This window comes from Bos mutus, chromosome 21 (genome assembly GCF_027580195.1).
Source record: "Bos mutus isolate GX-2022 chromosome 21, NWIPB_WYAK_1.1, whole genome shotgun sequence".
Classification (NCBI taxonomy): Eukaryota; Metazoa; Chordata; class Mammalia; order Artiodactyla; family Bovidae; genus Bos; species Bos mutus.
This window is the reverse complement of record NC_091637.1, coordinates 20797619-20812437: the sequence shown is the minus strand read 5'-3', so window position 1 is coordinate 20812437 and position 14819 is coordinate 20797619. Positions and strand designations below refer to the sequence as shown.

The 14819-nt window shown below is 42.2% G+C and overlaps 1 protein-coding gene across 3 annotated transcripts in view; it reads left to right on the top strand.

Annotated features, from left to right (window-relative positions):
- CRTC3 (CREB regulated transcription coactivator 3) overlaps positions 1-14819 on the top strand; it is a 95431-nt gene that overhangs the window by 8335 nt on the left and 72277 nt on the right. For all 3 annotated transcript variants that reach the window (XM_070358324.1, XM_070358323.1, XM_070358325.1), the window contains exon 2: positions 465-563. In XM_070358324.1, coding sequence (XP_070214425.1) covers positions 465-563 — 99 coding nt within the window. The remainder of the gene's footprint in view (positions 1-464; positions 564-14819) is intronic.

Below are 14819 nucleotides of genomic sequence, written 5' to 3'. Positions count from 1 at the left end.
GATCCTTAACCACTGGACCACCAGGGAAGTCCCAGTGCAGTTATTACACTTAAAAGTAAATGGAGACTGGAAAAGAGCATGGAGAAGGGAAGACAGTATGTTAGAATCATGGGCAGTGGCTTATTTTTTTTTTTAAGAAATTTCTTTTATTGCTGTTAAAGATTGTGCTTGCATGCGCCGCCTCCCCCTCCGCCCCCTGCCCCCCACACACATATGCACTCAAAGACTGTGCAAGAAGGTCTTTGAGTCATGCCTGGGACATTTAGAACATGGATAAATTCTTTCCCTAAAATAGACGAATCAAAACCCAGAAAGCCCCGGAAACTGGAAGGTTTTAAGTAGAGAAGAAATTGAAACCAAGACTTTCACTCTTGAACCATGTCGCTGCATAACACTGTACTTCGATGCTTCTTTCAGCTCTTTGCTGTCGTGTCTCAACAGCTTTGAACTCTCTCTGTCCCCAGGTTCAGTTTCAGAAGCTTCAGCAGCTGCGCCTTACACAGTACCACGGAGGATCCTTGCCCAACGTGAGCCAGCTGCGGAGCAGTGCCCCCGAGTTCCAGGTACCCGAGATGCTTGCTTCCTTCACACCTCGTGAAATCTCAGCTCCCTGGCCAGGGATCGAACCCAGGCCCTCAGCAGTGAAAGCAGAGTCCTAACTACTGGGCCACCAGGGAATTCCCAATACTTACTATACTTTCTTTGAACTAAGTGGAGTGTAAAAGAGGCAAAAATTTTCCTTGAAAAGATTAGATATGAAAGGAAAAGTTCAGTAGTGTTCTGGGAAATCCATTGTTATTCGTTTCGCAAATGGTCTAATGTAGCAGTGGAAATACACTGTGAGCTACATACATCAGTTAAACATTCCTTCATTTAAACCGTGTTAAAGAGAAAGAAATCAGTGTAATTAATTTTAATATTGCTTAAATAATTTCAATAATTATTTGACCCAGTCTATCCAGAATAGTATTATTTCAACATATAATCAGTATTAAAAAATTAATGAGATATTTCATCATCTTCTTTTTTTAAATGAAGTATTTGAAATCTCATGTGTATTTTGCACTTAAAGCATATCTTAATTTGTACCAGTTATGTTTCACCACCTTTATGTGACTGGCTTCCACTGTATCAGACAGGACAAATCTATGGCACAGATAAGTGGTCAATATTTTGTTTAGAGGAGTAGCGTCACAGAGTGCTTTAATCACTCATGTTATTGAAAGCCTTATTCAAAACAATGTGGAATCAGTGATTTAGACAATGGTATATGATATTGTTGTTGAAATCTGAATTAGATTTAGGTATCGAGAAGGTAATGGCAACCCACTCCAGTACTCTTGCCTGGAGAATCCCATGGGTGGAGGAGCCTGGTAGGCTACAGTCCATGGGGTCGCTAAGAGTTGGACATGACTGAGCAACTTCACTTTCACTTTTCACTTTCATGCATTGGAGAAGGAAATGGCAACCCACTCCAGTGTTCTTGCCTGGAGAATCCCAGGGACGGGGGAGCCTGGTGAGCTGCCGTCTATGGGGTCGCACAGAGTTGGACATGACTGAAGCGACTTAGCAGCAGCAGTCTCTGAAAAATTAGGAGCCTGACATTTTCGTTAACACAATTTAAGATTAAGTGTTAAATCTGAGATATAAACTTTAAAATGAAGTATAACTGTATTCATTTAGATGCCTCTCTATTTTAAAAGTACTGTCTTCTTTCTCTGTGGTGAAATCTGGTTCACTTGTTTGATGATGTCCCGTAAAGCAGAAGTAATATTATTTAAACGGAGGCTTCCATTTGAGAGTGCTGATAGAAACTCTTAAGTATAAGGTGGAAAAAGTACTCTGTGAACCGGTTTGTGCCTTAGTACACTGGAATCTTGTCTTGAGTATAATGACTTTGGAATCTCACCATAATAAGGCCTGCGTTAGAAAGCCACTTCTAGCAGTCAAGCTATCTTACATCTTGGCCTATTGGGTCATTCAGTATCCAAATAAATTAGGTCTCTACTTTATGCTGGAGTTCGTGCTTCAGAAAATAGGCCATCGCTAAGGGGTACTGGGTTTGAGATTCCAATTTTGTGGTACTTTCCTGTCAGCCTTGGAGGAATACAGAACGAACTGTAGTGTCCCTCCCCTGGTATATTGGATGAGATAAAGTGACAGGCCCTGGGCTCCCCAGGATTCTTTCTCTGAGTAATTTCTAAACTTTGAAGCAATTGCAAACTTACAGAAAAGTTGGGAGTACAGTAAAAATAGCTCTGTTTTCCCCCTTGAGAATAAGTTGCTGATCTCATGCCCTGTCAGCCCCAAATACTCGACCATGTATATTTCCCACCAGCAAGGCTATTGTTCTACATGAGCTGAATAGAGCCGTGAAATCAGGAAATTAACAGTGATGTGTTACTACCATTTGACAAGCTTGGGCACCTTCAGGGTGGTATGGCTGTGGACACATTATTGATATTTGATCCTGAGACCCCATTCAGGTTTCCCCTAGATGTCCCTTTACTGTCCTTGACAGCAAAAGGATAGAGTTCAGAGCACATACATTGTCTTTAGCCCCTTCTGGACAATTTTTCCGTCTTTTATTTATGACATTAAAAAAATCATTTTTGAATTGTGTGACCTTGCCACTTCTGAAGGTCGCAAGCCAGTTCTTTTGCAGAATATCCCTCGATTGGGGTTTGTCTGATGTTTCTTCAAGATTAGATTCAGATTATGCGTCTTTGGCAGGAATAGCCAAAATTGATTTTAATTTTGTATCCAGTGAAGTGGGGGATTTTTCATTTGCATGATGTTCACTTTTATCACTTAATTCAGGTGGTGTTTGTCAGTCTTCTCCACTCTAAAGTTACTCTTCTTTGTAATTAATATGTATTTTGTGAGGAGGTAATTTATCTGGATTCTCATCACACTTTCAATTTATACATTTATTTATTTCTACATATTTATATGGTTTAGTGATTTCTTATATTATCCGATGGGTTGTAATCTCTAACTATTACTGGTATTTTGGTCCTCACATTTTCCCTGATTAGGCTGATAGGAGCCCCTTCCCAAGAGACTTGTCAAACTGAGAAAAAAAGGGAATCCCAGAAGCATAAATTATTTTTAAGCCAACAGTTTTAGGGTTTAATTTGTATACAGTACAAGTAGCAAGGGGGGACTAGCCTCTAGTTGCAGTGCGTGGGCTTCTCGTTGCGGTGCTTTCTCTCGTGGCGTATGGTGTCTAGAGCTCATGGGCTTATGCTATGTGTGGGCTCAGTAGTTTCGGCTCTCCAGCTTTCTGGCTGTAGAGCACGGGCTCAGTGGTTGTGGCATATGGGCTTAGTTGCTCTGAGGCACATGGGATCTTCTCAGATCAGGAATTGAACCCGTGTCTCCCGCGTTGGCAGGCAGATTCTTTACCACTGAGTCACCAGGGAAGCCCTGACCTCTCTATGATTCACAGTTTTACATTGTATAATTACCACCACAATCCAAGTTAAGAACAGTTTCATCATCCTGCAAAAGTTCCCTTAACATCCCTTTGTAATCTGTTTCCATCCCCACCTCCTGCCTCTGGAACCACTTATCTGCAGTTTTGCCTCTTCCAGAGTGTCCTCCACATGGAATCAGAAGCAGAATTTGTTGACATAGAAATTGCATTTGAGACTCACTCACCCCTATTGTAGCATGTATGTGTTTCTTAGAGCTGCCATAGCAAAATACCACCAACTAGGTGGCTTACATTTTAAACAACAGAAATTGATTCTGTCACAGTTCTGAGGCTGAAAGTCTGAAGTCAAGTCCATAAGGCTATACTCTCTGGGGACTCCAGGGAAGACTCTATCTCCTCATCTCCTCTGAGCGTCTCTTGGCTGCCGCCAGCCCTTGGTGTCCCTTGGCTTGGGTGCTGTCACTGCACTCTTGGCCTCTATTCCATATGGCCTTTCCTGTTTGCCTGTGTTCGAATACTCCCTTCCTTCTCTTATAAAGACACCACCCTAATCCAGTATAACCTCAATGGCAACCCACTCCAGTACTCTCGCCTGGAAAATCCCATGGACGGAGGAGCCTGGTGGGCTGCAGTCCATGGGGTCGTGAAGAGTCGGACACGACTGAGCGACTTCACTTTCACTTTTCACTTTCATGCATTGGAGAAGGAAATGGCAACCCACTCCAGTGTTCTTGCCTGGAGAATCCCAGGGACGGGGGAGCCTGGTGGGCTGCTGTCTCTGGGGTTGCGTAGAGTCGGACACGACTGAAGCAACTTAGCAGCAGCAGCAATGTGTTTGCATCTGCAAAGATTCTCTTCCCAAATAAATCACATTCACAGGTATTTGGGGTTATGACTTGAACAGATCTTCTTGGAGGAACATGATTCAGCCCACTACACTGCAGTTATCAGTTGTTGTTTAGTCGCGGAGTTGTGTCCGTGTGTCTTTTGTGACCCCACGGACTGTAGCCCACCAGGCTCCTCTGTCCATGGGATTTCTCAGGCAAGAATACTGGAGTGGATTGCCATTTCCTTTTCCAGGGGATGGTCCCAGCTCAGGGATGGAACCCGAGTACCCTGCGTTGGCAGGCGGATTCTTTACCACTGAGCCACCAGGGGAGCCCAGTTATCAATACTTGGTTCTGTCTGTGGCTGAGTAGTATTCCACTGGAGGGAGAGACTATAATTTGTTTATCCATTCATCACTTGGTGAGCACTTGGATGGTTTCCACCTTGGGGAAGTTGTGAGTGAAAATACTCACATCCAGCTTTTGTGTGAACACCTCGTGGCAGAACTTTTGGATCAAACGTAAGTGTGTGTTTACCTTTGTTAAAGACTGCCAAACTACTGTACACAGTGGCTGTACCATTTCACATTCCTGCCAGCAAGGTTCCAGAGACTCTGCACTCTCTCCAGCCCTTGGTATTTCAGTTTATTTATCTTTTTAATTATGATTAAAAAAGCACAACACAAAGCTTATCATCATCACCATTTTTAAGTGTGCAGTTGAGTAGCGTGGAACATATACACGTTGTGGTGCAGCCAATCTCCTGAACATTTTCATCTTATAAAACTGGAACTCCATACCCGTTAAACAGCAACTCTATTCCTTCATTCTCCAGCCTCTGGCAACCACTGTTCTACTTCTGTCTCTGTGACTCTGACCACTCTAGGTACATTATGTAAGTGAAGTCATATAATACTTGTCTTTTTGTGACTGGCTCATTTAGCATAATGCCCTTGAGGCTCATTCATATTGCAGCATGTGACAGGATTTCCTTCCTGTTCAAGGTTGAATAACACTTCATTGTATACATATGCCACATTTTGTTTACCCATTCATCTACTGATGGACACTTGGGTTGCTTCTACATCTTGGCTGTTATGAATAATGCTACTATGAACATGGGTATGCAAACACCTCTGTGAGATCCTGCTTTGAATTCTTTCTGATGCATACCCAGAAGTGGGATTGCTGAATCACATGCTAATCCCATTTTTAATGGTTTGAGGGACCCCCATACTCTTTTCTACAGTGGCTACAGCATTTTGCATTCCTGCCAACAGTGTACAAAGGTTCCAGTTTCTCCACATTGTTGTTACTATTTGCTGGTTTTATTTTATTTTATTTTTTTTTGATAACAGCAGCAGCAGCAGCATCCTAGTGGGTGTGAGGTGGTAGTGTATCAGTTTTAAAAAGTTGATCATTCTAGTACATGTGTAGTGGTATTTCATTGTAGTTTTAATTTGCATTTTTCTAATGACTTAAGAGGGCATGGCAACCTACTCCAATATTCTTGCCTGGGAAATCCCATAGACAGAGAAGCCTGGCAGGCTATAGTCCATGGGATTGCAAAGAGTCAGACACGACTGAAGTGACTTAGCATGCACAGTACTCGATGACTTACGATATTGAGCATCTTTTTGTATGCTTATTGCCATTCTTATCTCTTCTTTGAAGAAGTGTCTGTTTAAATTTTTTGCCCAGTTTTAAAAAGGAGTTTTCTTATTATTATTATTAAATAGTTAGAGTTCTTTATTTTGGATACCTTTTCTTCAATAGATATGTATTTGACAGTTTGTCCTGATCTGTGGGTTATCTTAATTTTATTTTGTTTGGTTATTTTATGTGGGTTATTTTAATTTTCTTAAAGTTTTGAAGAGCATAAGTTTTACATTTTGATGAGGTCCAGTTTATCAAAATTTGTTCTTTTATGATTTATCTTTTACATTTTATCTAAGACTTCTTTGTTTAATTCAGAGTCAGAAAGATTTTTTTTTCCAATGTGTTCTTCAGAAGTTTTATAGTTTTAGGTTTTATACTTCAGTAATTTCAAGTTAATTTTTTTAATGTGATGCAAAGAGTGGGTTGGAGGGCCCTTTTTTTCCATATGGATGTCGAGTTGTTGAGCATCATTTGTTGAGAAGACTTTCCGTTCCCTACTGAATCTGCCTTGGCACCTTTTAATATTTTTATTTACTTATTTATTTGACTGCACTGGATCTTAGTTGCAGCATCGAGATCTTCCTTCTTCCTTGCTACATGCAGGATCTTTAGTTGGGTCATGTGAACTCTTAGTTTTGGCATGTGGGATCTAGTTCCCTGACCAGGGATCAGACTTGGGGCCCTGCATTGGGAGTGCAGAGTCTGAGCCACTGGAAGTCCCACTTTGGCTCCTTTGTTGAAAATCAATTGACCATATATGTGTGGGTCTGTTTTTGGACTCTGTCTTCTGTTCCACTGGTCTCAATGCCCATCATTTCGCTAATATCACACTGTTTTGATTGCTGTACCTTTACAGGAAGACTTGAAAACAGGTAACAGGAGTCCTTTAGCTTTGGTCTTTTTCAAAATTTTTTTGCTTATTTTAGTTCCTTTGCTTATCCATAGAATTTTAGACTCAGCTTATTGACTTCTACAGAAAGGCCTGCTTGGATTTTAATTGGGATTTCATTGAATCTATAATGATGGTGAATCTAAAACTGATGTTTTAATACTGAGTCTTCTAATCCATGAACATGGTACAGAAGCAGAGGTTCTTGAGTCAAGTATTATTTAAACACATTCCACTTCCTTTTTGTTTATAGATGCTTTTGGAGTTTACAGAATGTTTTCACTTCTACTGTTCTACTTGATCTTGCATACATTAGTTGGTAAGCATGCTGCTGCTGCTGCTAAGTCACTTCAGTTGTGTCCGACTCTGTGTGACCCCATAGACAGCAGCCCACCAGGCTCCCCTGTCCCTGGGATTCTCCAGGCAAGAACACTGGAGTGGGTTGCCATTTCCTTCTCCAATGCATGAAAATGAAAAGTGAAGTCGCTCAGTTGTGTCCGACTCTTAGCGACACCATGGACTGTAGCCTACCAGGCTCCTCCGCCCATGGGATTTTCCAGGCAAGAGTACTGGAGTGGGTTGCCATTGCCTTCTCCAGTTGGTAAGCATAGTACTGTGTTAATATTGGTTAAAGACTAATTTTCTATTCTAATGGAGGATCTGAAAGTATACTCTTCATCTAATCCATTGGGCTCTTGTTTGGAGAACACAGACTTACCTGATGAGTAAACCAAAGTAAGCTTTTCAGGCTATGTTCTGATAGCCCTTAGCAAGAGGCAGGTCATCAGTCAGGAATGGGTAGGGTCACAGCCCTCCCGTTTCTGGGCAGGGCCTGGCTTGTGTACATGGAAGGCAGAGAGAGGAACTGAGTGTTGTCGTCTCTCTGAGGGTCAGGGGAGGGCCAGCTGGTCTCTGGCGTGTTTCAGCCCGCATGACAGCCAGGGCCTCTGTTGACTGTGCAGCCTGATTGTCAGGCAGCTACAGAGAGACACAGAGGACATCTATTTGTATAGCACTCTCTGGGTGCAACTGTCCTTTCCTAACCTTCACATAACTCATCTAGTTCTTTCAAACTGTGTCACTAAAAACTAATCACACGTTTGACATTTCTGACTTCTTTAAAAAAAGTTGGGTCATCTTATTTGTAACTGAGAGTTTATAAGATCTAACTAATTTAGGAAACAGTCTGATGGGAGAAAACCCTGTTGCAGGCAGCAAGATGTGGGCCAGATGTGGAACCTGATTTTTCTGAGACCCACTCCCAATACACAGGGGTGTAGTGAGGCCCAGAGTTCCTGTAGCAAGTATGTAGGAGAAACCGAAATTACAAATCCTGGTTCCATGTTAATGGCTTTCCATTGCTGCATTTCCTTTAAAATTTTTATAAGATTCTTTCAAAAATGATTGACAGAAGATTTATTGGTTGAATTGAAACAAATGGAAGACTTAAGTAGCAACATGAACCTTAAAATGCTACTAATAATAGCCAGCATTTGTTGAGTGTGGGCTGTGTGCCAGACACTGCGTTAAGCCCACTACAAAGATTATTTCTTTTCACAAAAACCAATTGGAGTTGGTATATGTTTTTGGTAGTTGTCAAAGCATTCTTTGAGTCCTATGTGATAAAATAACATAGCAACAAATTACAGTTTTGAGACAGAAAGTTTATATTTATCACTTTTGACTTCCTTTTTTCCCCCCTGTGCTTTTCCCATTCTCCCCACCCTGCCAAGACCTGTGCTGTCCAATATGCTAGTCACTGCTGTGCTGTGCTTAGTCGCTCAGTCATGTCCAACTCTTTGCTACCCCATGGACTATAACCCACCAGGCTCCTCTGTCAATGGGGATTCTCCAGGCAAGAATACTGAAGTGGGTTACCATGTCCTTCTCCAGGGGATCTTCCCAACCCAGGGATCAAGCCCACGTCTCCTGCATTGCAGGCGGATTCTTTACCATCTGAGCCACCAGGGAAGCCTAAGAATACTGGAATGGGTAGTCTATCCCTTCTCCAGGGGGTCTTCCTGACCCAGGAATTGAACCGGGGACTCCTACATTGCAGGCAGATTCTTTACCAGCTGAGCTACCAGGGAGGCCCATGGTAGTCACTAGCCATATTTAAATCTTTAATTAAGGTGAAATAAAATAAAGCACAGCGGAAGATTCACTTTCTCAGTCACACAAGCCATCCTTCCAGTCTCAGTAGGCGCACGTGGGGGTGGCCACTCCTGCGGTCGGCACTCCTAGGTTAAGGCTGCGCGTGCCCTGAACACCCAGTGCTTTCAGATGGTCTGTGCTCCCTCCTTTCCTTCAGCAGCCAGTCAGGTCACTGTGTCTTGGCTAAAGTGCTTGTTTGGATTATAATAAAAGTGTTCTGGGGCAGTTCTCAGTGGTTAGGACCTCAAGCTTTCACTCCCGAGGGCATAATTCCATTCCTGGTTGGGGAACTAAGATCCTGCAAGCCAGTAGTGTGGCCAAATAAATAAATAAATATATAGATATATTCTGATTAAATTTATATAAAAATTTTTGAATGGACCTAGATATTATTATACTAAGTAGCAATAAGTCAGACAAAGAAAAATACCATATGATATCACTTATATGTGGAACCTAAAATATGATACAAATGAACTTATTTACAAAACAGAAATAGACTCCCAGACTTAGAAAACAAACTTATGGTTACCAGTGGGGAGAAGGAGTTGGGGAGAGATAAATTAGGAGTGTGGGATTAACAGATACAAACTACTGTATATAAAATAGATGAACAACAAAGTCCTACTGTGTAGCACAGGGAACTTTTATTCAGTATCCCCTAGTAAACCATAAAGGACAAGGATATGAGAAAAATGCGCATATGTATAACTGAATCATTTTACTGCCCACCAGAAACTTAACACAACATTGTAAATCAACTGTATTTCAATTTAAAAAATAAAAAATGTTAACTTCCACTTCACTACTCTGAGGCACATGCATTTTGGAAGAGGGTACCTGAAAAAATCACGCATCTCCAGTTGGCAGAATTCCACACAATAAATGGTGGTGGTTAATCTGAAAGGCTGTGCAGAAGGGCTTATCCTTAAATTATGGAATGCACACACACACACACACACACACACACGCTGGTGGGCGTCTGAACGAACAAACTGACGTGTGAGGCCTTTGTGTTCTCCTGCTCCTTCCCTCCTCTAAGAGAGGATTAACTACTCTTCTTTTTCTCTTCTCACTAATTGATAGATAATCAATAAATACATTCATAAATTTCTTGCAACCACTGTGGTGGCAGAAACGTATTTCTGTATGAAGCTTAGGAAGCGTGGAAATGGGTGAGCTGGCCTCTCTGCAGAAGACTGTAGCCCAGTTGGTGATGGGTGAACCCGCTCAGCTTTGGCCCTGAGGTCTGGGCAGCCTGCACGCGGCCACTGCCCCTCACTGAAGGACGGCTGCTATGCCTTCGTTCCATGATCGTGGACTCTCAGAGACGATCCCAAAATAGTTAGGGCTTGAGTCATGGATGAGAGTCTCCACAGAGACCTCAGAACAGTCTCTCTTGTGCCTTCAGATGGTCTTCAGAAATTCTATCTATCTCTACCTTCAGCTCCCTCTGAGAGCTGACGGTATCTGCTGACCCTCTCCCACCTCATTCTCCCTTCTCCTGAAGTCATGGCAGCAGCTTGCAAGGTGAACTTGCCCTGAGCCTCTGCCTCCGTTAGGTCCTGGGCAGGAGTAGGCTGTGGTGTGCCGAAGAGTGTGGCTTGGGTGTCCAAGCTCTGGCTCCACTGCTCTTTTGATCTGTGATCCTTGGCTTTCCCTCAGCCTCTCTAAGCTTTTTTTTTTTTGGTATGTAAAGTATAATCATAATTATCCATAAGGTAATCTGAGATCGTGGGAGGCATGGAAGCATGGACTGAGGGATTTGGGAGCTGGACTGAGTTAAGGGAACTAGGGTGTAAAGATAACTGATTCCTTCCCAAGCCGCTAACTAAATTCTGTTTATGTATGCTCGTTCGTCATAGTTTGTGGCTTCTGTGGCAGTCATCTCTCAGAACTTAAAAGTGAGAGGGAATTTTGTTCCCAAGGTCATAAACCTTAGCTAGTGCTGCACTTGGGCACAGCATGCTCTCTGCCAGCCCTGAAACAATACCCTTTTATACAAATACTATTAGTTAATAATAGAGAGGGCAGTGACCTTGGTCTTCTGCGTGAGATTTAGAAGACCACATTTATAGATTATTTTATCATGTGTTATTTCCAAGAAAGATTTTCACCGATTGCTAGTATCTGTCTTATGTCTTAGTTTCTTTTCCAGCAAACGATAGTTTTCTGAATTTGTCACTAAACTTTGTTTAGGAGTCTGTACCCCCCAAACTACATGCACTTTGCAACTGTAATTTTTTCCCCGCTGTCTATCTCTGTGCTTGATTAGCTGCCTGTTTTGCCTTTGCTTTTGACTTCAATGAGAAGTTCTTCTCTTCTGCCCAAGGAAATAGTGAGAAGCCCAGAAAGCTAGGGGCTTACTTAATAGCTTTGGAATGTGCCTCTGTCCCAAAATAGGAACTGTGACCAAGAATATGGTTGTCATATTTTTAATACAGAGTCGTGTAGTGCTTTCCCCCCTTTTTGTCTAACCATACATGTTGAGTAGAAAACTTACAGAATGAGGGAGAAAAGTAGGCAACTCATGAATCTCTAGTCACTCAGAGTAGAGGTCTTTGATATTATGCTAGGGGCAAGGAAACACTGGCCCCACACCCTGAATCGGGAGCATCTGCCTCCGTGAGAACTTGAACGAGAAACCTGGAGTACAGCCACATTCATTCTGCCCTTCACGTGCTCCCAGCTGTTCCTGTAGTGGAGGGTAAGGAAGAGCGTGGATACCCCAGACAGTGCTTCCGAGACTGAGCTGTGTTCCATTAATTTAAAATTTTTTATGCCAGATAATACTGGAAGAGATGGGAACTTCTCCTGAGAAGTCCACCTGTTAGATAAAATCAGGGGTCTGCTTCAAAAGAAATTCTGAGGACTAGAGTGCCTGACATTTTGTTGTTACTGTTTTTCAGATGCTAAATTGTGTCTGACTCTTTGCGACCCCATGAACTGCAGCACACCAGGCTTCCCTGTCCCTCACTATCTCCTAGAGTTTGCTCAGATCCATGTCCATCGAGTCGATGATGCCACCCAACCGTCTCATCCTCTGTCGTCCCCTTCTCCTCCTGCCTTCAGTCTTTCCCAGCATCAGGGTCTTTTCCAGTGAGTCAGCCCTTCACATCAGGTGGCCAAAGTATTGGAGCTTCAGCTTTAGCATCAGTCTTTGCAATGAATATTCAGGGTTGATTTCCTTTAGGATTGACTGCTTTGATCTCCTTGCAAAGGACTCTCAAGAGTCTTCTCCAGCACCACAGTTCAGAAGCATTTTGCTTTAGAATAAAAGCTTTAGTGCCACACATAGGCTGCCTAGCATGATGGCCAAAAGGTCATGAGTTCAAATCCTGCCTCTGCCGCTTTCCAGCCAGGTGACATGGGACAGATTACTAACATCTCAGCCTCAGCTTCATCATCTGTAAAGTGAGGGTGGTGGCAGGGCCCATGTCAGAGTTTTGTCGTGAGGAATGGATGAGTTAATACATAGGACACTGTCAGAGCAGTGCCTGGCACGAGGTGAGCCTTTGGAGGTCTTTCCTCTTGTTGTTGGCTTTGTTCCTACCCTCTACTCCCACCCTGCTGTTCCTACCACTGTAATTACTTCTACCACCTCGTCTGTGGCCACCTCTGTGGGCACTACTGCCTCTAGGGCTTTGGCATCTGCCTGGCTTGAGTTCTAGCTCTGCCACTGTTTAAGTCCAAAAGCCTCCATGTCTGCATTTGCAACATAGGGGTGTTATGAGTGTCCTTCCCAGGGGCCTGGTAAAGATGACCTCAGGGTGTCATGCAGGTAGGGCTTGTTGCTGTCTTATTTTACTGCGACAGCTTGAAGCCAAGGTGTCACCCACACAGTGCTGGGCTCTGTGGTGAGTTCCAAGTACTTTGTTCTTGTTAATAAGCTGCCAGTGCTTGAGAATTGACACGACTGAAGTGAGTTAGCAGCAGCAGCAGCAGCTCGAAAATTATTTTTAAAAAGTAATTGGAACTAAGTCAGGTTATCCTCATGTAGCATTGCTGTTTGCTTGCATATTGAGAAATGGGCAGGTGCTTGGAGGGTGGGGACACCCGGGGTACACCTGCTGGACTATGGGTCCTGCATTTGAAAGTTGAGAGCTTTGTGTGAAGCAAAAAGCAGGTGCGAGAGCCATGGGTCTGGGGTGCTGGCCCTTCTGTCACAGAGAGTCCTGTCCACAGTCTTGCACATTCATGCTCCTCCACAGGGCAAATCCCTGTTCGTGCTGCTTGTCAGACCAAAGTGCCGTCCTCCCCAAATCCAGCCATTTTTATCCTGTCCAGACATGTGTGGGTGTGCAAAGTCGCTCTGTCGTGTCTGACTCTGTGACCCCCATGGACTGTAGCCCACTGGTCTCCTTCTCGCCGTGGTGTTATTCCAGCAAGAATACTAGAATGGGTCACCATTGTTATTCTGTCCAAACATACGTGTGTGCTCAGCCGCTGAGTAGTATCTGACTCTTTGTGACCCTATGGACTGTAGCCCGCCTGGCTCCTCTGTCCGTGGGATTATCCCAGCAAGAATACTAGAGGGGGTAGCCAGTTTCTTCTCCAGCCAAACATGTAGATACTGAGGAAATACTTGTTTGGACTCTGAAAATCACTTTCCATATACATTAAACAGCTACTATGACTTGGTGTGACTTTACCCATTAATAAATATTGACTGAGTGCCTGTTAAGAGTCAAAGATAACTGTCCACTTAGGAAGCTTATAATCAAGTTTGAGAGACAGGTTGTGTACACAAGAACTTGAGCAGAAAAGCATTGACTCTAGTTTCTTTTTCTTTTTTAGCTTCCATTTTAAACTTTTATATTAAAAAAAAGTAACACATTGCGTTTTTTTTATAGCTTGTTCCCTAATTCTTTGTGGTTCCTTGAAAAGTGATATATACTAATTGTATAAAATATAGAAAATATGTAAAAAATGAAAAAGGAACAGAAAAAGTTATCTGTATCTCATCAACTAGAAGTCTCCTTTTGAATGTTTTATTTTAGTTATTTTTCATGCATCTTTTATAGGTGGTATCATTCTCTGTATTTATAACCTTTGAAGAAAATTTCAACCATTATGTAATCATTATTTCCCTAAGTTATTAAGATACTTTATGATTTTAATAGCTAAATAATATTTCATCACAAATGACATAATTTATAAGCACTTTCCGTATATTTTGGATATTTTGATTGATTCTGAGTTTTCTTTATTACACATCATACAGTAATAAACATCTTTGTGTATGAGTCATCTGTGTTTCTGAAACATAGATTCCCATAGGAAGAATATTCAAGGAGTAGAAATATTTGTAAGGTTATTAATACATGTGGCTTTGTTGCTGTTTTGTAAATATCAAAGATATTTAACCTAACAAAAATTTTGACTCTGATTTGAATATTTATTGCCTTAGCCAAAATATTCATTACCTTAGGTCCTTAGCCTTTGCAGATCTTACGTTCCAAGTATTGACTGTTCAAGAATGACTCCAAAGGGGGGGAATAAAACTATATAGATACATATATACGTGTATATATATATACACGTATATATGTGTGTGTGTGTGTGTATATATATATATATCTGAATCACTACTATACACCAGAAACTAATACAACATCGTAAATCCGCTGTATTTCAATTTAAAAAAACTAAAAAAAAAAAAGGAATGACTCCAGAGTTCATGACATAAGAAGTCTGTATATCTACTGAAGCACAAAACTTAATCACATGGACCTTGAGGGGCCATGAGTTGAGCCCCTTGCCTAGTGAGTGACCAAGGCTGCTTAGCACATGTTTCACTGGGGCTTCATGGTTCTTTCTGCAACACCTCTGGTATGTTGCTTTAAAAATT